The sequence below is a fragment of the Nymphalis io genome, chromosome 23 (genome assembly GCF_905147045.1).
Source record: "Nymphalis io chromosome 23, ilAglIoxx1.1, whole genome shotgun sequence".
Lineage (NCBI taxonomy): Eukaryota > Metazoa > Arthropoda > Insecta > Lepidoptera > Nymphalidae > Nymphalis > Nymphalis io.
This window is the reverse complement of record NC_065910.1, coordinates 2,286,020-2,310,415: the sequence shown is the minus strand read 5'-3', so window position 1 is coordinate 2,310,415 and position 24,396 is coordinate 2,286,020. Positions and strand designations below refer to the sequence as shown.

Below are 24,396 nucleotides of genomic sequence, written 5' to 3'. Positions count from 1 at the left end.
AATAGAAATAATAATTAAAAAATAGTGACAAGTTGACTCTATTTAATTAAATATGTCGATTTAACTTCACCTTAAACCGGCAGCAACTTCAAATTAATCCTTGAGACCTGTTAGCACAGTCAACAAAACTGTACTTTGTAAACTATATACTTATCTTATGTTTATCGTCTACGCGTATATTTCCTACCTCGAATCATTCGCATTTTGCATCTCGTAAAACGAAAACCTTTCAAGTGACAATGATTTTGAAATTATTTTTTATCCTGGCCACATTAATTTGTTATGAGTGCTTGTTTTTACAATCGAGTTTTTGGGCGCCATTATTCAATCCACGGATTTTAGGGTATAAAGTTGATATACCATTTAATCCGGAAGCAGGAAAAAATGCTAGAGAAGAATATAAAAGTAAATATGGCGTTAACAGTGAAAAATTAATCGCTAATTTAGGGAATGGACGTGGACCTCATAAGGATTATAAGGTAAGTATTGACATAATATAAAATTAATCGTTTTTTTTTTAATTTTAATATAATTATTTCATATTATAGGATTCTGAAGAAGTCAAGGTTTACTATACATATGATGGTGCTAACAAGAAAGATAAAAGGAGTTATTAAAATACATAACATATTTAATTATAAAAATATGCATTTGTTAAGATAATGTAATTTAAAAAAATAATTGATTACGATCAATTTTTGTATTATATAGACACAAGTTTAAAAAAATGTTATATATTAAAAAAAGTAAGTTTTTTCATCACATTTTATTTTAGTCATAAAGTACAGCGTTTTTTAAATAATTATTTATAATTTTTATATATATATAAAAAAAACCCAGTTATATTCTTCTTTTTTGTGTGCTTATGTAAAGGACATTGTTCCCTCGAATGAAGGCATCCCCGTATTTGTTTTTGAGCTGGCCATTGACATATTCTTCAGTTTGCTCCAATGCTATGTTCATGTAGCCATCCAGACATGCGAGAACTCCTAGAATCAGAATTAAGATGTTTATTTAATTTATGAATATTTGTTTATAAAAATAATTACTTATGTACTGAGTGCTGGCTACTAAATGTTAATATTTAATTTTATATTTTTTGTTAAAAAAAAAACTTCACGAAAATAACAAAAAACAAATGTATTGTGTATTTTTGTATTAGTTTTAATTTTTCAGATTATCATGCAACCTATTAAACTAAAACAAATAGTGTTCATGTTAACATTTAAATATTCATATTATTAGCATTTTTAGGAAGAATGTTTTATACCTTTTAGGTAAAAATTACTTACAAACCAATAAAAAAGCAAATAGTATAAAAATATCTAACCAAATAAACAATGAAACTACTAATACTGATTTGTCTAATCAAAGAATCTCATCCCAAAATATTATACTATGTTTGTATCCTATAGAGTATGTTAAAGTAACTATATTATATATACATTGTTATAATTTTATTGACAATCACATTATATATTGTAATACCAATTTATTTATACTTAAATCAACCATTGTTACATAGCAAATATGTTATTTACGATCTCATAAAATTATATGCCATGAACAATGACCTTCCTGCAACAGTAATGAGTAAACTCAACATTGAACGGAATAAACATTGACAAGAATATTTGATGCAATATTTTGCATGTAAACAACATATTTATATATCAGAAGCTATATGAATGTTCAGTTTAGTTTTACACTTACAAGGAATAATTAGTTCATAATTGTTTTTATTTATTAACTCATATAGAATATTGTAAGTGATCTTAGTTGCAGAATTTGTAAAGTTTGATGTTATATATTGATAAAATGATTTATATACACGTATGAACAAACTAACCTTTAAAATTCAAGTAGAAAAAAAAATCATAAGCAAAGTTAGGCAAAGCGAAAAACAGAAAAAATTAATATTTTTGTGTTTATTTTATTCGTTAAGAGTTACCGGAAGGCCATGAAAGTCGAGGTTACAATAATTATTACCTCTGTAATCGACGCCGCTGTTAAGTTTCACTACCACCGGGCGACCGTGGATTTGTTGAATAAAGGAAGAAAGTGCTTCTTTACGACTCATCTTTATGAATTAATTGCCGTATTATTATTAAATTATAAATATTTTTTAACGTAATTTATTTACTTTTATTTTATTATCCGATAGAACATGAAAATGAAAATACCGCCATAAATAATATTACTAAACTGTCGATGTCAGCTGTCGTATGTGACTGACGTCAAAAACTAAGAGTTGCTAGTTAATACCAAACACACTGTCAGTTATGACGACCGACGACGACAATTTTAATATTTATAAAACTATCGTCGTAAGAACATAACAAAATGCGAATAAGAAATTATTAAAAATATCCACCACCAAACTGATCAAATATTTTTGAGCAAATTGTAATCAAATGAATGGTCGTCAAGTTTCAGTATAACAAAAGTAATGTGAATGAGTCAAGTGAGTGCCCCAGAGCATCTCCGGGCACCCTCTTCAGTATCAATCAAAATTCTTCAATCTGTAATAGTAATTGATGATTATATGTTGCAATCGGAATATATTAATCTGATTACATTGTGTCCAAGTCTGGTCTTATTAGGCGTAAATTAATGACTTTATTATTCTATTATGTACAAAGACATTTTTTCTCTAGGGATAATAAAATCTGTAATACGTAAAGGTGGTTCGTAACGTTCTGATTTAGTGACAACATTCCGTTTTCAATATGAGCTTAAGGGTCCGTTCACACAGACCGGCTCGGAGAGCATCGGCCTGCTTTTTTCTTTTCACACAGACCGGGTCGTATACGCTTGGAATTGGCCGGAGCGGAGCCGCCAACTATTTCACATCGACCGGCTGGAAGAGATCTGAAAGCGGGTACGAGCGAGAAAGAGCACGCAAGCGGAGCCGGTCGGCTCCTTTTATTACTTCACACGAAGCGCGTTCAGGCATTTTTAATGACAAAAAAGGTGCAAATGCAAAAATAAACTTTACTACAATCACTCAAAACACTGTTTCCAACGTGATAAAAATCTGCTCTCCTCTCCGAGCCGGTCTGTGTGAACGGACCCTTAATTTATTACCGTACCATAGATACAAAGAACCGAGAGCTTTAGAAAACAGTCAATCGAGTCATAAATAAAAATTATGTAGAACCATGCGACTGATTGACATCCCGTCTGTTATTATTTAAAAAGTAAACATTTATTGTAATCTTTAATCACATATAATAATTTGAGTAATATAATTCAAAATCAATAATGTAAATATTATTAATAAATTTCTTTTAAATTATTAGTTGACTTTAATCAATCAACAGCCAATGTATTAATTGACTTATTAAGATTAATTATGGTAAAAAATAAACATAAACACAATCATTTATTAAACACCTTAAATGGCTACATAACCCTAAATAAAAATTATATAATTTTATGTTTTTTCTTTAGGGTCAAGTGTTGTCCAAATAAATCCAGAGTAATTGTTCAACTCATTATCTGTTAAAGGATATGGGCTGTTGCTAGCTTTATAGTAGTCTGATGGGGCATGCATTACAAACTCCATATATTCTAATTTGCGAGGGAGCTCTTCTTCGGGTCCTGAAAAAATTAAAATGTTGACAGTACATTTACTTAAATTTAAAAGGCGAGATGGCTTAGTGGTTAGAACGCGTGAATCTTAACTGATGATCGTGGGTTTAAACTCAGCCAAGCACCACTGAATTGTCATGTGCTTAAATTGTGTTTATAATTTAACTCGTGCTTGACGGTGAAGGAAAACATCATGAGAAAACCTACATGTGCCTAATTTCATTGAAATTCTGCCACATGTGTATTCAATCGCGTTGTAGTAGCGTGGTGGAATAAGCTCCAAATCTTCTTCTCAAAATGGAAAGGAGGAATTAGCCCAGCAGTGGGACATTAACAGGCTGTTACCTGAAACTTCACGCCACTGTTTTATATAAAAAAAAATTAAAAGCTTTATTTTAATAGAAGTTTTCTTTATCATAATAATTCAAATAGTAAGTCAAAGGACATTAGAAAAATATATATATAAAACAATTATAATCATAAAACTTTTTTTTAAGCATTATTTTTAGATGTTAAATAAGATTTCCTGTTTGAAAAAATAATCATATAGTCAGTGGAATATTGTAAATTACTAATTGTTTCTATACATTTAATTGTAAAATAATAAATATTTTGTTAACATTTAAGTGTTTACTTGAAAAATTATATGTACCTATAATGTAAGTAGCTGGATCAAAGCCTTTCTCTGGAGGTGGGCTTGCTTTTGTAGGCAACAACCAAGTGACAACAGCACTCTTTTCACAATACTGGTCAGTGAGAAAACCACGAATTTGAGCATAGTATGTACCCCCGTCAATATCTATCATTGAGACAATGTCACCGACTTGCATGTATGTACCCTACAAATATATAACAATATTTAAGAATAAATTAAAAAGTAAATAACTTACATAATAATGAATAAATTAATAAGTTATTATTAATAATAATAAATTATTTCAATTCACTGTTGATTAAAATGCTCAATCAACAAAAATGTTTACCAATTTAGTATGGAATAAATCACCTCAACTATAAAATAATAACTATCAGAAGGCCAAAAATATAAAGAACAAAGACGTTTAAAATTACTGATTATAAAATTTACCTTAAAAAATAAGGAATCACTTGTAACAACTGTGGCTGTTGCCGTGGGCGCTTTTAATGGTTGTCTTTTAAAAATACTTCTTCGACCTCTCCCACGAGGCGCTGTAGGCTTTGATGGCGCCGGAGCTGGCGTTTTCGCTTTGTATCTAGTTGACCGTGTACTTTTTCGAGTACCTTTTCCAGTAGCCTTTGCTGGCGTTGTTTCTCCTTCCGTCTTCCCATTTTTAGCATCGATATCATCTTTCTCTTCCTTTTTATCCTCTCCTTCGGTTTTTATAAAGTTGGCTTCGGTTTTAGCTTCCTTATTCGCAGTGTTTGTAAGGTGACATTCGTTACATATTTGACCGGTTTCTGCACTCCGCCAGAGCAGTGAATCGTTTGTATTGCATTGAACACATGTCGGCTTTGGCATTTTTGTTAATTTTCATCTAAGTTGATTTTTTTAACTTTAATATTTTAATTTAAAAATATTCAATAAGCGACATAAACAAAAATATAGTCAAAGTTTTGAGTTTGACAACTTGAAGTTGTATCTACTTGTCAGAAACGTAGTAGACAGAAATGTACACTGCGACTGTGGTTTTTAAACGTAGAAATACTGTAGTACATTAATTTTAAATATACATAAGACATAAAATTTTAAGAGAATTATCTACTATCTAGTAAATGTAAGATTATTTATCAAGAATTATTTGAATATTTTTAATTTATACTCAGTCGCCACCTAGTGTCAAATAGAAAAAGACAGTAATTAACAATGAAATTATTAAAAAATATAAATCAACGGAAATCTGCCCCGCTTACATTTGATTTGCATATAAATCTCGTTTTGGTAAATTATGGCCTATATCTGATTACATGTCCAGTGAATTTATTTTACCGCATAGTTTATGGCGACGTTGTCTAGTTTAATTTATTACGTACAAACTATCGCTGTAAAGATTTATCTCATGATTTCGGACTGCGTGAATTTACGTACCAACTACCAAAGCTAAATGTCCCAACGAAATGTAGATACCAAACGAATAAAACAATAGTTGTGCAATCCCATGAGTATATATTTATGTAACCATTAAGAACACGTTTTTTTTAAAATTCGATTTTAAAAAGTTCATCGCACCAACTTATATCTTTGGTACGTTAATAGAGGCCGTGATGTCATCATTAAAAGTTAGTGATACATTTAATTTTGAAGTTCATTACACGTACGAAGCTTTAGAAATTATAACGAACCTACGGTCTGTTGGATATAGCTTTTGAGTTCATATAATAATAATATCTTTATTCCTCACGCAACAAGGCCCATACTTTTGGTACATGTTAATTAAACATTACATTACATAATATACATTAATAATTAGAATCACAATCACAAAAATAATAATAATAAAACTATATAAGAATTAAAAATGAGCCAATTACATGACATTAAAAAAGAAAGAGCAAATAATATGTATATTGAGATAAAATAAAATAGGAAATTAAATTGATCGCGTATAAAGACATAAATTTGGGAAATTGGTCTAAGGTGTGTTAAGTGTGTAAGGTGTGTAAGTTAAATTCCATCTATTTTTATGTACTGCGAAATTACATCAAAATATCGATTGTCACATACCATTTTTAATCAAATTTGTCTACTTTTAGAGTACGGTAGATTAGTACGTATTTTGTTATCATAAATGAATGTTTTTAAAGACAGAAGAGAAAAAGTACCCCAGGTATGCTAAACGGGTATATGCTACGCTATCCCAGATCCACAGACTTCAATCGCGATCTCTGTGGAATTTGAATGAATTGGTTGGGACACTAAGAGTTCAGAGACAAAAGTGACTCGACGACATTTTTTTTTTCAAATAAAGACTAAAAGATTGGTGCCTATGAGATTAATTCATATTTTTGATGATTCAAGTGGTCGCTTATCTCGCTACGTCAAATTATCTCCATGCTATTAAATGAAATTTAATTTAAACTATTTCATTTGGTTCCTCTGTCACCTTTTTACCACAGAACTGCGAGGCATCGTAAAGATCTGCATCCGTACGTAGTTGATGTATCTAAGACACATACGAAACGATTTGCTTCCTCGTTTCTGATACGCACCGCTAAGATCTGGAATACCCTCCCGACTTCCGTTTTTCCCACCACCTACAATATGGGTACCTTCAAGTCTAGAGTGAATAGGCATCTTCTAGGCAAGCGTGCTCCATCTTAGACTATATCATCAGGTATGATAACAGTCAAGCGCTAGCTTATATATTAAAAAAAAATGCTTGGGTACAATATCAAATAAAACAAGATATATATAAATATGAGAATATGGCCATTTTTTTTGTTCTAACGGAGCTCTCTTTGACCGGAGAATGATCTTGGCCTTCGATCTCCTTGCCAGTGCGTATGGCGCGAGGTTACTCAGTAGAAATTTTGTCAAGGTCGCCCTAAAAAGTTCACGATCGGCTCCTGACATATGCATTCACGGCCAGGGATAAAATAATACCAAATATGGCGTCATGGCTGTGGGAGGGTGACGAAGGCGTTTGTTTACATCTAAGGGGATAGGGTTATTATAAAATAACATGCATAAATGCAACAAAATATATTAAACCTTAAGTCATCACCATATTCAGCCCACATTAATCCACTGCTGGACATAAGCCTCCTCACAGGCGCGCCAGTTCTCTCGGTCCTGTGCTAGTCGCATCCATTGAGCACCCGCCATCTTCCTAAAATCGTCTGACCATCGGGCGGGTGGTCTGCCCACTGGCCTTTTTGCTTCTCTAGGCCACCACTCCGTGACGACTTTAGTCCACCTTCCGTCTTCTCGTCTGGCCAAGTGTCCAGCCCATCTCCACTTTAACCTCGTGATACGCTTCTCAATATCTTCGACATTTGTCTTTCGTCGGATTTCTACGTTTGGTACACGATCAACAAGGGAGATGCCTTGCATAGCACGCTCCATCGCCCTTTATGGCACTTTTATTTTGTGCATGTTATGCTTAGTAAGCGTCCATGTTTCGGCACCGTAATTGAGTATAGGCAAGACACATTGGTTAAACACCTTGGTCTTGAGGCATTGTGGGAGTTTGGATGTTAACGTATCTTCGAGCTTTCCAAAAGCAGCCCACCCTAATCCAATGCGTCGTTCGATCTGCTGTATTTGAGATTTCTGATCAAAAGATAAACGATGTCCAAGATAGATATAATCGCTGACCACCTGTACGGTGTCTTTACCTACGATTATGTTAGGTGCACGTATGTGGCGATAAGTCATGATTTTGGACTAGAACATGTGTTCATCCTTAATTAAATTATTAATTTGTCAATTGAAATCTTTAGATTATGAAATTTTCACGTTTAAAATATTTTATATAAACTATAGTAACTGTATGTTTATCTAACAGATATCTATAGTATATCTTTATTTGTTTAAAGTTTGAGTATGTCTGACTCAACCATTTTTTTAGGGGACAAAAACACGTTTTAATCACGGCGTAGAAAAATATGGATTCATAAAAATTGAATTAAACAACGTGAATGGATTCAAATACTTTGCAGTGTTCGTGGTCACAAGCAGTTGATTCATTCAAATGATTTAAGCGTTAAAAGCCTTTAAAATTTAAAATAGCTGAATATAAAATAACACCAGGCGGGCCAACCAAAAAGTCTGGCGCAAGCGGCCCGGCCGCAGGTTGAGTACTGCTGGTCTAAAGCATCATTGGTTTGTATCCAATGTCCAAGGTACATCAGTCTTTCCTACCTTTATTTTTCAGTTGCTTTTCCGAAATTAATGGATCTTCTCCAAATTTTATTAACGCATTATATCATTGAATAGCAGTCATTTCCATTTTTTAAAACGAAAATGAAAAAAATCTGCCGTACCTAAGGCATAATCGGTTCCCGTTTATCTTTTCGTTAAAATAGGTCAAATTTCGTTGTTAATAGATTTCAATGAAACAAGACAGACGTGAAAAAAGTTTATTTAAAACTGTATTGTGATATGAATAAGTTAGATCTTAAGCTAAACGGAATGATTTAATAAGTAATTATGATATTATGTCCATTTAATTGCATACCGTATTAGTATTATCACTATATAATTATCTATTGTGTTATATATTTTAAGTAATTGCCGTAGTTAAATTGCCTTCTCTTTAAATATATTAAAGACATTTTATTCAACATTGTATAAATAGTACATTGGCTTATTTAAAAAGGCATGTTTTAATGTAATTTTACAATTGTCTCATTAAAAAGCATTATAAGAAATACATATTCATTTCTATAAACCAGCCAAAAAATAAGCTTAATAAATGCAAAATGTCATACAGTTATCTTCTTAATATTATTTGTTCTCTTAATGACACTATTCTCTGCTAGATGACGCTTTATAAATCCAAATAGATAACTAGTGTAACTTAAATATAATTTTAAAGCCGTTGCGTCTAAATCTAAATGGAAATTAAGATAAACGTTAATTGTGGTAAATACTGGTGAAAATATACAAATAAAAAAATATAATGATTATAGAATCTGCAATATACATATCAAGTAGAAATAATATATATATATTTAGTGAAATTTGTAATTCTGCAGTCAGTTTTTGTTACTTTTAATAAATATTGCTCTTTTTAATATGTTTTTTTTTTGTTTGTAAATTCTTTAAAATATTGACATAACTCAGATAACTGATATTGGTTTTAATCTTAATTTTTTATTATGGAAGTTTTATTTGCCTTAAGTACGCATTTAAGAGTACAACTCTATAATTGAAGTAGAGAGTGGTATTGGTTGATTTTTATAATATTTTTTAAGCAATAATGATATTTTACAGTCCAATATTTTTTACATTCATTTTAAGTTATAAGATCTATTAAAAGACATTACATATAATAATTTTGAAATTAGTCACAATATTCACAAAACAAAATACACTCGAAAAAGAAAAAGCATACAATATGTGATTGATATATAAGTCAATTCATTTTTCAGTCAGTTATATTTGCCAAATTATAAAAGATTTTGACAACGTAGTGTCGCTACTCTTCGCTAGATGTCGTTCAGTTACAGATGTGAACTTCGCTGCGTGTGACACACTTGTCACAGGACACGCGGCAGCACCAGTGAAAGCGACAGTTGCATTTAGTTTCTTCTTCCGTGCGCACTGTGTTGTACCCGCGACCACAGCAGAGCGTCTCGCAGCCTTCTTCACCTGGAAAATTAAAAAATATTTTGTTTACGTTTTGTTTGTCTATCTCACGATTGGGGCAAACATACATTACTAGATTACCAACAAGGTACAATAACTTTTGCTTATTCTGTTGTAATAATTTATACGCCATATATTATTATTTTGACTATTTGTATAACATAAATAAAAAATAATAAATAATAATATATATTTGTTCTAATAGTAAAAAATACTTTATAAAATACAAAATATATGTACAGACATTTTTATAAAATACAAAATTAAAATAAAAAGAACAAAATACACATTAAAAATGTAAGGCAGAAACACGCCGTCTTAAAAATTGTCCTGTGGCATTGTACCTAAGACGCTGGCACTATTGCCTCTCTGCACCGCTAGACTCAGCCTTTGGGCTAAATAAGCGCCAGCTCTTGGTTCACCAGAAGTGTGGACCAGTTTCTTAGAAATATCTTTTATGATTCTTTTTCCCCCCAAATTCCAGCCCCGCAAATTCATAGTTGGATAAAAGTGAATACTTGCGGCGATTTAGTATTTAAGCAGCTTCAGCGGCTGCACTGGACTTCGAGACGTATTCTTAATGTGAGATACTGCCATCGTATCCACGCAAGTTGCATCCCACACAAGAACACGTCCCATCGACCATGGCACTAATGTCGCTCCATCGGGTCTCTTGCCATCATCTCTGCATAAATCATTCGGTTCCAAAGTAGCAGTAATCGATGCTGTGGCATAAGCCCAACGAAACAGGTCATTAAGAGATCCATGGCGATATGCACGGCCAGCGCTTTTGCGCCAGCTAAATCCATGCCGTCCGAAATTGTCCACCTGGGTACCACAGGGACATGTGTGAGGCTCGCACACCTTTAAACCTAAGCGAAGGCATACGGCGATGCGTATCGTTGCCCGATCAAGTACTTGTCCCTAAATTTTTAGAAGGGAGAGCCTGAGGCCTGATTCTCTTTCAGATACAGCTAGCAGTCTTGCACGGTCTGTATCTGAAGTACACTGGGACATGAGCAAATTGTGTGTAAGTTTAATACGGGGTGAATCCCAGTGCTTCTGACAAGCTATATCTGAGGGAAATACTTTATCAGGGCAAGAAACACTCCAAGCTGTCCTAGCCTCAGCAAGATCCTTCACTACAACATCAGTCGAACTTAGAAAGCTTAATATCCGACTGACGAGAATGATAGAATCATTAGCAGAGGCCAATTGTTCTAATGATTTGTAAAACTAAATATAATATATATCTATATGTATGTATAAACACAATAACTGCCCAAAACCGTCTGGCCTTTCGAGATAAAAGTAGCATATTGTTTCACTTTTCGATTTATAACCGAACCTTATGCAAAAAAATCTATATTGTTTCGATGTTGCGTGAAAGGAACAATCGAAAAACACACTTTCGAATGTATAACATTATTAAGAATGTTGAAATTATATTTAAAATAACGCAAATAAAAATAAAAATTCGTTGCATTTCAAACGATATCTTACCTCTAGACGTTCTATTACAATGGCGTCCATGAGTTCCCAGAGATCCAGTAGCGGGGTCCGCCTCGCAGTAGGATGGGGACGGTTCAAGATAAACTAATTCAGATTTGCGAGGTTGCCTGCCTACGCCGGCGTTCTGTCTTGACCTGTAGAGATTTAAAGATTTATTACGACGTTTGTAAATAGGTTTTGCTTATATAAATTGAACATATTACTTGCAATATTATTATGAAAAATCTTTAGATTTGAGATATATATATATTTATAATAAAACAACTCGACAAACCGCGTATCTATATATATATATATAGATACGCGGTTATATATATATATATATATATATATATATATATATATATATATAGATACGCGGTTTGTCGAGTTGTTTTATTATAAATATTTAGAAGAAATAATTATTTAATACATTATTGTTTAAGAATGTATGACGTAGTTAAACATTAAATAAAAAAACAATATTTCTTTTTTTGGTAAAATTATAAAAAGTACTAAAAATTGTCTATGATCTCGTCTCGATGTCTTTCATAGACTGCATAAAGGTGCTAGGTGCATAAACAAAGACTAAACACCAATAACAACAATAACACTGCAAGTTCCACTTAATTTTCATTTTCACTTTCATAAAACAACGTAAGGAAACTTGCATGTGTATAATTTAACTGATATTCTGTGGCGTTGAGCTCGTATTAATAATCGTAATAGGTACAGGTGAGAATGTGACTCAGACTGTCCTTCATCCGGTTAAGAGTTAAGGTCAAAGTTGCAAAATCATTTCATATTCATGATCTGTGCGATTGTAGCAAATTTCTCATAATATGCGGTTTATGACTAAAATATTATCTATAAATATATATAGGCAAAGGCAAAAGAGTAAGTATTTTATAAAGTATTTTTTTCTTTTGTTTGTCAATCGATTTGTTTTCTTTTTTTTTTTTTGTTTTGTAAATAAGCGTACGAAAAAATTATGTATATTTACAGGCACATAATCTTAGTTCCGAAGGTTGGTGGCGCATTGGTGATGTAAGCGATGGTTAACATTTCTTACAATGCCAATGTCTATGAGCGTTGGTGACCACTTACCATCAGGTGGCCCATATGCTCGTCCGCCTTCCTATTCTATATATAAAAAAAAAATCATATAATTTTTCCTGAAATTTTTGATATTTTTTATTACGGTCAAATTTCGAACACTCTTCGTACACTAGTATATCCATATATATAAATGGAAGTTAGTGTATCTGTTCCTTTATAGCGGATTTTAAGTTATCTGTGAATGATTAAATTATAAGTCCAAAATTCAGCATATACACAACAGAAGTAAAGGACTAAATAGAGAATAAGAGTAAGGCTGAAAGTCACATGAATTAAGAAGTTACAAAGTTGAATATAATAAAAGGACTATCACTACTTCACTTAATCACTACTTACGTAAGTTATATGACTTGTTGAATGTTGGCATCACCAAGGTAAATAATTATTTTGGGTAATTAAAAATTAAATATATATTGTTATCAAATTTGTAATATTTGTAGGAGATGAATATTAATAGATCTCGACATGGTTTGATTGATAACTATGAAAGTTTGTTAGTACAAATAATTCATGATGATATTTTTATTCTTTTTGTAACTCGCCGCATGATGTTCAAAAAATCACCATGAAAATTGATTTATAATAATAATAATATCCTGGGACATTTTTCACACACGGCCATTTGATCCAAAATTAAGCTTGTACAAAGCTTGTGCTATGGAAACCAGACAACTGATATACTATATATACTACTTTTTTTTTTTGTAAATACATACTTATATAGATAATTACACCCAGACTCAGGACAAACATACATGTTCATGCACACAAATGTCGGTCCTGGGTGGGAATCGAACCCACAACCTTCGGCGTGAAAGGCAAGTGTTCTACCAACCACGCCAACCGGTTCGTCAAATATATATATACATTTAGGACAATGTCTTTTTTTTTTCGTTTATTGATTAGATAAACAAATCTACTAACGTACCTTCGTATAACAAGATGTGTCTGTGGCGCATGCGTGGCCGGTGGTGGATGTGGTGCCACGAGCCTAGCTCTGTGATACTTCTCTCGTAGGGCAGCGCCTACCGCTCGGAAGGGTGGTAGCGCACGCCAACAAGTGCGGAGCGCGCAGGAGCCAGACACACCGTGGCATTTACACTCACGTCTCACTAAATCTTTTACAACCTGTTGAAATTAATGGAAATATATTCTTTGGACAGTATAGTTGCAGACAAGTGGTCTGTCCGTTGGGATTTTTATTATTAGCTATTGTTATACCGATGCATCCAACTCGGTACACAATGATCATGACCTTTTTATGTGGTGGTTAACAAAACATGTGTAGTTTAACATTTGTTTATGACGCATATACATATCAAACAATTTAAAATTTTGCCGCCTATCAATACTAGTTTCAATCATAATCTGTACCGTCTGTGATGGTATAATTCTATTTATTGACACTTGGCTGTGATTAGAGACAGGATATTAAAACTCATCAGCGTAATTTGAGATTTTGCTCCCCGGCCAAAGGAAATGTCTACTCTTATATTTAAGGAGAAGGATATTTTAAGATTATTATATTGTTAATTATTTATTAATTATTGATTAATTGAGAACAGGTAGCTAACAAATAATGAGTTTTAGAGTACTTGTTTGATGTTGATTACGTGGGTTTTTATAGTTTAGTGACAAAAATAATTAACGATTGCCACTCCGGGCATGTGGCCATAGGGTAAATATACTGCACTGACAAAAGTACTTACTTTTATTGAAGGAAGCTAAATGTTTTTATAAGAAGGTACACTCGTCAGTTATTATACCATTGAACAGCTGTACTATAATTGTACTATTTGTTGAATAGATTCCAGTCAATGCTTTTACGGTATTCTTTTTTTTAGGCGTGGTGATCGGTATTGGAAACGTTGCTATAAAATTATGCCGCTCTAAACAATGGCTCTACAGATTTTTTTTCGTGACTTAAATACCGTCATTACAATAACATCATCTATAGGCAGATGATTTTGTTACCTTTGCCTTTATACTATTTATGAAAAAGTTGAAGAAACTTCGACATTTAAAAGAACTGCATTATCAGCGGGAGTCATCGTTTTGTGTGAAGTATCACTAGATCACTGAACTTGTTTTTACTTTATGTTTTTAGCGTCAAGAATGTCAAGTACAAATTGCAAACTACTCGAAATGATTAGGTATGTGAACATTATGCAATTATGCAAATATAAAGAAAATGGTTGTAATTATTTTAAAATGCTACAATTTTTATCCGGTATCTGGGGTAAGGATTGCGTGCGCCTCTTCATTTGCTTGGACTTATTAAACATATTTTTAATCTGTGCCATAATTTGCATGGAAGTTAAACATGGTGTTTTTGAATATTCTGGAAACACTTTTAATAAATGTTGATAAAGTGCCAACTAAATAACTTCATATGTATTTTAAAAAAAACATTTTACCGTTTCTGGATAACGCGGAAACATTAGAAAAATATAAAACATACTAATACACGTTTATTCAGACGTCTAGTCCTGTGTGTAGAGCTTAATTGATAATGCAGAATCGCAATCCAATGAATAGACATTTTAATGTCTTCATTGAATTATTTGAAATAAAATTGAAGTAATGTTGGCTTATGGTAATTTAAGGCCCACTTTATTATCTTGTCTTTCAATCATATATTACATATAAATTAGCTTGTACACTTAACTTAACAAACTTTTACATGGATATGTAATTTATACGATACTTAGTTCTGAATTTCGTTTAATATTTATTAAAAAAATATATTATCCTCAGCCGTGGAAAAACAGTAAGAGTAACGTGGTTGTAGGTGGTAACATAATGTGAGTATCCCACTGCTGGGCTAAGGCCTCCACTCCCTTTTTGAGGAGAAGTTTTTTCCACCAAGCTGCTCCTAATGAAATTAGATACATGCAGGTTTCTTCACAATGTTCTCCTTCACCGAAAAGCACAAGATGTATTATAATCACAAATTAGGCACATGAAAAACTTAAGTGGTGCTTGCTCGGGTTTGAACCCACGATCATCGGTTAAGATTCACGCGTTCTCACCACTGGGCCATCTCGGTAAGAGCAACGTCTCGGCAGAAATATGTCCAATAAACTGCAATGATATGTTTGTTATATGGTGGTAGCTGTAGATCTTCTATTTAAAGGGATACCTTTAGACAAATATAATTAGAGTTATAAGGTTAATGTCACGGTCGGTATGTAAAAATATTTTTTTTTAAATATCATATAATAGAATGTAGAGTATTACTGGTGGTAGGGCTGGTGTGCAAGCTCGTCTGGGTAGGTACCACCCACTCATCAGATATTCTACCGCAAAACAGCAATACTTGATATTGTTGTGTTCCGGTTTGAAGGGTGAGTGAGCCCGTGTAATTACAGGCACAAGGGACATAAAATCTTAGTTTCCAAGGTTGGTGGCGCATTGGCTATAAGCGATGGTTGACATTTCTTACAATGCCAATGTCTAAGGGCGTTTGGTGACCACTTACAATCAGGTGTCCCATATGCTCGTCCACCTTCCTATTCTATAAAAAAAAAAAATGACATTACAACATGTAATCTACAGAGTTTAAGTATAAAGTACCTCCTATTTTCTGTAATACATCATAGCGATGAGTGCTAGGAAACCATAATAGTGTAAGTGTAGCGAAGTTGTCTTCAGGCAACACACCTTAACTGAACTATACATAAACGTATACGATACGCGTAATATAACTTTGCCGGTCAAAAGTTAAATATTTCATAACGTTTGCACGAGTGCTATAGGAAAGTAACGTTAATCGACTATTTACAATATAATTGTACATTATGTAGTTATTATATTATATATAGCTTATAAATAGTTTTTGTAATTATTTGATTTATTTTCTTAAATCATTGGAAATAAGTAAGTTTCTCTCTAATATTACTTAACTTTATACATATAATATTTGACAAATACTTCAATATATAAATTATGAGTGTATTTAATTTATACAAGATATTTAAATGTATTACAGGATTTGAATCAAAATTGGTTTATTTTGCAACGTATGGTCGAATAGGTCGTTTGACTCAATCAATCATCAAGTTGTATAATATTTGTTAAATCTTTTAAGAAAATATCATGAGATAAAATCCTAATTTTATCCTTGCGAAGTCTGGTCCAAAGTATTCCCAGTCAGTTAGAAGGTTGAGATTATTACCTGTGTATGGAAATCATGTAAAGCCGTGGGTTCTCCGCCTAATCTATCTCTAGTCGTGTCGGATTATTGTTGCTTCACTCACGCCTGCACTATAATATCCTTTATTTAGTCTCAGTTGAGAATAGCCGCCTTGCCCGAAATCGATCAGTTCATCGGTATTTATATCATACCCATGAGTAAAATAAAGGAAAAAAAATCATATCCTTGAGCTATTAACGCTTATAAATGTGAAAAATCAAACAAGAACTTAACTTTAGTCCCTTTAAACGTACCAACTTATATTTGGGACCCCTATTACCCAATCATTTTTATCGGTAGTCCGTTAAAATAATATACAATTTAGTGTAATATTACTAAGATATGTTAAAATCTGCGTCAAATGGGAAACAGTGTCCGATTTCGCTGGTTTAGCTTGAGGGGTAATTGTAGCCTTTGAAAGCGGACTATCGTTTCGCACAATACCTAATTGGACCCCCTGGCTCGCTTCGAGGAAAGTTGAAGAAAACACGAGATATTATATTTGATTAGGGACTGTTCACATTTGATCGGTACTGCGATTGTAAAACCTCTTCTTGTATTTTTTTGTGTGTGTTTTTTTGTATTTAGCTTTTGCTCATTTTAATATAATAAGAATTTTGTTAAATTATACCCATTAGTCATCTATGTTTATGACCAGTAACAGTAACATCCTGTTAATGCCCCATTGCTGGGTTAAAGCCTCCTCCCCATTTTGAGGAGAAGGTTTGGAGCTTATTTCACCACGCTGCTCCAATGCGGGTTGGTAGAATAAAAATATGATAGAATTTCAATGAAATTAGACACATGCAGGTTTCCTCACGATGTTTTCCTTCACCGTCAAGCACGAGATGAATAAACACAAATTAAGCACATAATTATTCACTGGTGCTTGCCCGGGTTTGATCCCACGATCATCGGTTAAGATCTCGGCTCAACCACTAGGCCATCTCGGCTCCTTATGACCGTCTTAATAATATTTATATATATGTAACATCACCCTTTTTAAAGCAACTTTGAAATGTTTACTAAATTTACCATTGAGAATAGTAATCCTTATATTAGAAAACAAAATTTATCTAAAAATAAAATACAGCTACAATAACAAGCGTTTAATCCGAATAAATCCGATTAAATACGAACGTATGCGAATAAATGTACACCGATTTTCGAGATCGACATATCATTGATGCCTTAATTGCATCTCGTCGCTGATTCGCCAGTATTACTGATACACGTTAAAGCAATCACATAACATTAAGGATACATTTGAAGAAATTGCCAAGCATTACGACTCTAGAAATTATGCTAATACGAAATGCATGATTGTATCTGTTGGTACCATTGCATTGGAATTTACTTAGTTAGAAAAGATTGCTCATCAATATTAAATAGGGGATTTGTAGGACCTGTATTGTAAGTCATATTCGTTTTAAATATATATGTAAATGAACCGTAAATGTTCTACTGATAACGTCTCCTGTGCTGTTAAAGGGAAGGATTTTTAAGTCAAAACCACGCTGCTCGAGATCGGGTTAGTAGTAGAGATTCATCGAGAATTATAAAATAAACTGAGCATAATCGTAAGGAATTGTACTTGCGACCTTTAGTTAAAATTGACTTGTTGGCTCTTTAAACATAACAATATGTATATATCGTAATATAGTTACTATATAATATAGTAAGGCTCCCAGTCGTCATGATTTTTCAGACATCTTAAATAATCATTGTCATATTTCAGTCAATTGACACAAAAACTTAATGAATTAGATAACAAAAATGCTCACGAATCTCTCCGTCCGTTGGTGAAAACCGTATGAAAATCCTTTCGGCAGTTGATAAGTTTATCGTGCTCAGACAAGCAGACAGACAGAAAGACTCGGTTGGGGGGCTTTTATAATATGTAGTAATTTCCAAAACAACAAGAATTACTGTTTTTAATTATGTAATTCTTGTTGTTTTTAACTATATATGCTTTTTTATATTCAACCTTGAGAATGTAATTATTTACGTACTTACGAGTATATTAAAACATTAACGAAATTAAAATAAGTATACATTTTAATAACCATGTGTGCGTGAGTGTTTGTGCGTGTGAGAGATATTCTCTTTTTAAAATTGCTCATATTTTCCCAGTGTACCCATTACTGCGGAGTTAAAAGAGTCAATTATATATATACGGTCTTAATAATAAACTTCGTGTAGCGGGTAAGTAGTTAGGCCGACTTCTCTTTTTCTGTTATCAGTAATTAGACATTTGAAATATAGTATTGTATCGCCTCAAAAATGCATTCTTGAGTGTTCTATTATTTGCGTTTTTGTAAATATATTATGTTTTCAATTGATTTCACCTATCGGATATAAATAAGTATAGTTTAAAAATTTTCATTATTTTATTAACTTTCAATATAACGTCATTAATTGAATTGAATTTTGAAAATTGAATAAGTTTAATAGTAGTCGGCGACGTGATTTCGACGCGTTTGCGCCAAGATCTCAATAATTTCTCTAATAATAACGTAACTTACACCGTAATCATTATTATTAATATTATAAAAAAATTCTAGTAAAATCGAGCTGACCTAATGGCGAACACGTACATGTTAATTCAAGATAGCGGGTTAGGGCGGCGTGGTGTAGCAAGCCTTCTCCTAAAAACAACTTGAGTTAGTTCTAAAACTTATTTTCAAGAGAAGATGGGCCGTAATCCACAGTGGAGCACTTACAGGCTTTTTAATTACTAATAAAACACTGCTATTTATAGAATTTTAAGACCCTACTGTAGAACATGTATAGATACCTCGCTCACCTTCCTCCCCACCCTGTTGTTGTGCAAGTTCATTAGACTTCTGGCATCAGCTTCCATTTCTCTCGAGTCAAGGAACCGCCGAGCGAACCTTGCGCCGTACGCGGCCTCTCCGCATCCACCCCATTGGAACTGTTCTGATGGACTTGGTGAGCGCCGCCTGCTTGAATTAGAATAAAACCATATGATTATAATAATCGAAATATGTTTATATATAAATAGGTAAAGAAAAACCAGTTCAGAACCTTTTTGTCTTGTAAACCGATTTATTTTAATGTTTGATGAGTTTTAGAGATATCAATAAAACAAAATGTTCGAATCATACAAACATACGGTTGAATTATATATTGTTGAATATTTAATGCTGAGCTGAGCTGAGCTGGATCAGTGGCTGTAATCGGTTGGTTCTAATCGGAGTAAGCAACTAGCTAGTCAAATGTTTAATTTGTGTTTGTACTTCGTGCTCTGCTGTGAAGAAAAACATCATAAGGAAACGTGCATGTGTCGTATAGGTAGAACCCAATGTCTACTAGAGCGTGATGGGGTAGCACTCCAAAACTTATCATTAAAAGCATAATACGCCTTTTCCTAGCCTTGGAACATTTACAGGCTTGGACTGGAAAAGTTTATCTGTCTCAAAGGATAAAATTGTAGTGATTTTGATAGTTTTGTGATGAAAATCAATAAGAAGTGGTGACGATTTATTTGAAAGTTATTTTTTTATATAGAATAGGAAGGCGGACGAGCATATGGGCCACCTGATGGTAAGTGGTCATCAATGCCCTTAGACATTGGTATTGAAAGAAATGTCAACCACCGCTTACATAGCCAATGCGCCACCAACCTTGGGAACTAAGATTTTATGTCCCTTGTGCCTGTAAATACACTGGCTCACTCATCCTTCAAACCGGAACACAACAATATCAAGTACTGCTATTTTGCGGTAGAATATCTGATGAGTGGGTGGTACCTACCCAGTCGAGCTTGCACAAAACCCTACCACAAGTATGTTAAGTTTGCAATTATTATCCGTGGAATGTTTTACCTGTTCGAAGAACACCCACACGCGGGTAAGTCTCCGCGCGCACAGGCCGTGCTCAAAGCGTGCGTGACTCCCGCTGACGTTATCGCGTAAGTAAACGCGGCTTCACGAGTAGCTGCAATGAAAACCCATTCTTTAGAACTAGAAGATAACATTTTAATTCGTGATTGAATTAGTATATTATGATATATTTTTTTCAAAAAGAGTGGCGGGTACTCTATGGATGCGATTAGCACATGACCGGCGAATTGGCACAAGGGTGAGGAGTTCTATGTCCAATAGTGGATGAATGTGGGCTGAATATGGTGATAGAATTTAATTTGTTTTGACAAATTTATAGAATTCACGTTTTAATTATTGGATACTTAAATGAAGAAACGTGTATTTTTTTCCAAATTTCCAAATTGTAACACATATTTTTGAAAACAGTGGTACAGTGGCGGTACATTATTCTTATTAAAATTTACAACTGCATTGGCAATTTTAGGTGACTTATAACATTGGCTCACTTGAAGCTGAAATACACATAGATACGCATAGACACGGACAAAAAAAAATGTACTCATTAACAAACAAAATCAAATGTATAATGCAGATGAAACTAATAATGGAAATGAAATATAATGAGTTTGTAAATATCTTTTCACGTTCATGTTCTCTGATCACGTGATACAAGTAAAACCTCTTTTCGTCAGAAATGTTTCACTATGTTACTTAAACATGTTACAATTAGAAATATATCATTAGAGCAATCAAATATATTCAATAAGAACAAATTCGCTCACCGCAGAAAACGGTCGTGAAATGTCAGAAAGTGATATGCAACATTGACCGTAATAATTATAACATTTCAAGTATACACGTATCAAAATAGTATATCAATGGAGGTATAATAATGTCCTTCAGACCGATTTCGGCCACGGCGGCCAATCTCAAGAGAGATTAGCCAACTACGCAGGAGATATTATAGCACACAAGTGTGTGCGCAAACACAGGTGCACTCTCTATTCGCCCACTCTCATAATCCGATGGGATGGCAATAAGTCGGTTGTCTACATTTTACGGGTGAGTATGGAAGTTAGTTCTTAATTATATAGTAAGGAAGTTAGTTCTTACAAAATAGCGAGAATGTTCTTATTGTTCATTTTATCGTCATTATTGGACCAACCTTATACAGTTTTGTTATTTATCATGTGTCAAATGGATCGCAACAGGCTAATAAGTCTATTAGCGATCGTGCCGCAATGCGACGATAATGTCTAATATTTAAATTATCTCGATTGAAAACCACGACGAGAAGCTGCCTTATTAGGGATGTGAAGGTGTATGAATTATATTTATTATTGGCGATTTATCGTGACTTCGTTTGAAAAAAATGAATTATATATAAAGTTCACTAATTATATAAATGTTTTAAAAATTATGTTTTTTTTTTTTAATTACTGTTGGGTTTCTTTTCGTTTCGTATCGTAATAAGTCGGTAGTGATGCTTCATATTGTAATCTTATTTCTAAAAAGCTACTTGAATAAAAGTATTTTGATTTAAATTCATCAGTTCAGAATGTAGTAATAAAATCTTTTAACGCTTTTTTTTCCAAAAAAAGCAGAGATATCATACGTAACAATTTTGTGACTATTATCGTGTATATATAATAAATCATAATATAATATTATTGTTTTCTGTGACAAATTAATGCGATTTTTTAAATTTTGTAACAGATTTACATATGTATATGCGTATGTAATTCAATTTTGTTGTATATACTTTTATCAATAATATCTCTATAAAAATATATTTCTTTATGAGGAAAAATTAAACGTCCATAAAAAAAATAAACAATTACTGATTATAAATTGCGATGTATAATTTAAAAATATATTTTTAAACAAGTTACTTTCTTTACGTATTAATTTATTCATTGTAAATACTGCTATTATAATGTTATATTTAAAAAAGTTATTAAAAAGTTTGAAATTAACAATCAACGAATATTTTTATTTAAAATAATTTATCATGTCTAAAAGACTTTAAACCACACAAAACAACATATTAATTGCATCGAAACTTTAAAAATGTTATAAATATATATTCTTGAATACATTAATTTACATAAACATTTTGATTTCATCTTTTATAACCTCAAATTAATTTGCCGCCAAAACAATCTGTCATCGTAAAATGTTCGAATGTAAACAAAATGGCGACCATTCAAAAGTCATTCGGACCTGTCTCTCAATTAACATCGCTATGAATAAAATAAATAAACTTCAATAAACATGACGTGACAGGTCGGGGACAAAGATGTCGGGGTCGTGTCGTAGTCGTGATCATTTTACAAGAGCACGACTTTATATTGCAGTTACAATTTCTTTGTACATTATATGCAAATAGGTAATTATTGAAAAAGTCGAATAAATAAACAAGGATAGGATTACTAAAGATTCATTGTGGAACATGACCTTATTTTTATGCGAGTGTGTTTTTTTATATAAAATATGTATATTTTTAAGCAATATATGTGAAAAATTAGCATTTGGCATTTTGCATTTACTTTATGAAACGTTTTAGCCAAGTCATTGTATTTTATATAAGTTGCAAAAATATCTTGTACTACGGCTATTCATTAAATGTAATGGTGTTATAAAGTATATAAAAATCATTTATGTACATCCATAAAATTATATATTCTTGTTTAATAATTTGAAGTCAATAAAAAAGGTCTTAAGTAAATTACTCAACATTAGCATCATCTGTTAGACATTCAAACAACTTCAACTTTTATGCGGTAGAATATCTGTTGAATAATTTTTACTATACAAATATATGAATATTATATTTACAAGGGTTGTGTTTGATCAAAAACATTAAATAAATTCGATTTAAAAAAAGAACACGAAATGTGCTGTAGTCTGCATATTTTTGTTTATTAGACCAAACTGGATAGTTAATTATATTTTTTTTATTGTTTGTTAAATCTTTGGTTTTATTTTTATAATATAAAAAGCTTTTCGTGCTTACTGCATTTTCTTTCCGTGAAACATCAGATCTCCTGTCGTATATCGTCTATACTTCAAATATACATTTATTTCTTAATTCAGTCGATGCAGCGCTGTTAACAAGACTTTGTACTCATTACCATATTAAAGTTGAAACAACTATACTATGCTTTGGAATAATTTTTAAAATATGTGCAACGCGAAAAAAACAGATAGATAGTTGTAGATAGAAAAAGCATAAAAATGTAAAAGCATAAACGCATTGAGACAGGTGCGTGTAGGGAAAGAGGAAATTTGAAATTTTGCTACCTTTTGGCGTACTCATAACAAATATTTATGAATAAATTTGTTTTTTTTTTGTTAAGAAGTCGTGACATATAAACGGGAAGCGCGAAGCACTAAACAAACACAAGTCAATTAGCCGTAGCGTATAAATCACGGTGTCAATGTGGGTGTGATACTGCTTTCCAATGTTCGGATTACGTTCTTTTTTTCTTGATTATCTATTTGTATAACTGTGTATGGAAACCTTTATTATTATTTATATCATAGAAATACAATAAACATTTTATTTATTATAAAAATTATTAGATATAAGATTTGTATAGGGTTTATTTTTATTTATGCCTATTATCTTGACCCTATGTGAATTCATGTTTTATTTGATTGATCTGGAATCATGCGATTGCATCGTTGATAATTTATCTGTCACTATATTTAAAAAAAAATTAATCAAATATATTCTTATATTGAAATTTTGAGGTTAATTAATGGGTTATTTTAAATTTATAATTTAGTTGAACATAAGTTAAACGATTGCTTTATAAAAATATATATTAAGGTTCTAAATATATACAAATATATTT

The 24,396-nt window shown here is 32.3% G+C and overlaps 3 protein-coding genes across 7 annotated transcripts in view; all 3 read right to left on the bottom strand.

The window, feature by feature from the left end:
* Positions 1-757: 757 nt before the first annotated feature.
* LOC126777715 (U6 snRNA-associated Sm-like protein LSm6) lies at positions 758-2,844 on the bottom strand. The gene is made up of 2 exons (XM_050500869.1): positions 1,990-2,844; positions 758-989 (listed from the first exon to the last, which is right to left on the bottom strand). The coding sequence occupies exons 1-2, from the start codon at positions 2,078-2,080 to the stop codon at positions 841-843; spliced, it is 240 nt and encodes a 79-aa protein (XP_050356826.1). The 5' UTR covers positions 2,081-2,844; the 3' UTR covers positions 758-840.
* Positions 2,845-3,366: 522 nt separating this feature from the next.
* On the bottom strand, positions 3,367-5,204 carry LOC126777693 (GATA zinc finger domain-containing protein 1). Its single transcript, XM_050500832.1, has 3 exons — positions 4,682-5,204; positions 4,247-4,433; positions 3,367-3,603 (listed from the first exon to the last, which is right to left on the bottom strand). Exons 1-3 carry the CDS (start codon positions 5,090-5,092, stop codon positions 3,437-3,439), a joined length of 765 nt encoding a protein of 254 aa, XP_050356789.1. The 5' UTR covers positions 5,093-5,204; the 3' UTR covers positions 3,367-3,436.
* Positions 5,205-8,638: 3,434 nt separating this feature from the next.
* LOC126777678 (protein Wnt-7b-like) overlaps positions 8,639-24,396 on the bottom strand; it is a 92,808-nt gene continuing 77,050 nt past the window's right edge. For 2 of the 5 annotated variants that reach the window (XM_050500804.1, XM_050500803.1), the window contains 5 exons: positions 20,537-20,648; positions 19,486-19,654; positions 13,422-13,621; positions 11,387-11,529; positions 8,639-9,886 (listed from right to left, as the gene is read on the bottom strand). In XM_050500804.1, coding sequence (XP_050356761.1) covers positions 9,735-9,886; positions 11,387-11,529; positions 13,422-13,621; positions 19,486-19,654; positions 20,537-20,648 — 776 coding nt within the window. In that variant the 3' untranslated portion in view covers positions 8,639-9,734. The remainder of the gene's footprint in view (positions 9,887-11,386; positions 11,530-13,421; positions 13,622-19,485; positions 19,655-20,536; positions 20,649-24,396) is intronic. The other 3 variants (XM_050500807.1, XM_050500805.1, XM_050500808.1) reach the window with 3 other exon arrangements.

What these genes read in the sequence shown, in the direction of transcription:
- LOC126777693 (XM_050500832.1), bottom strand. Translation starts at nt 5,092, where the DNA reads ATGCCAAAGCCGACATGTGTTCAATGCAATACAAACGATTCACTGCTC. An exon ending in GTGATTCCTTATTTTTTAAG is followed by an intron (nt 4,434 to 4,681) that starts GTAAATTTTATA and finishes ATATATTTGTAG; the next exon opens with GGTACATACATGCAAGTCGG. An exon ending in TCCAGCTACTTACATTATAG is followed by an intron (nt 3,604 to 4,246) that starts GTACATATAATT and finishes TAATTTTTTCAG; the next exon opens with GACCCGAAGAAGAGCTCCCT.
- LOC126777715 (XM_050500869.1), bottom strand. Translation starts at nt 2,080, where the DNA reads ATGAGTCGTAAAGAAGCACTTTCTTCCTTTATTCAACAAATCCACGGT. An exon ending in CAGCGGCGTCGATTACAGAG is followed by an intron (nt 990 to 1,989) that starts GTAATAATTATT and finishes TTCTGATTCTAG; the next exon opens with GAGTTCTCGCATGTCTGGAT.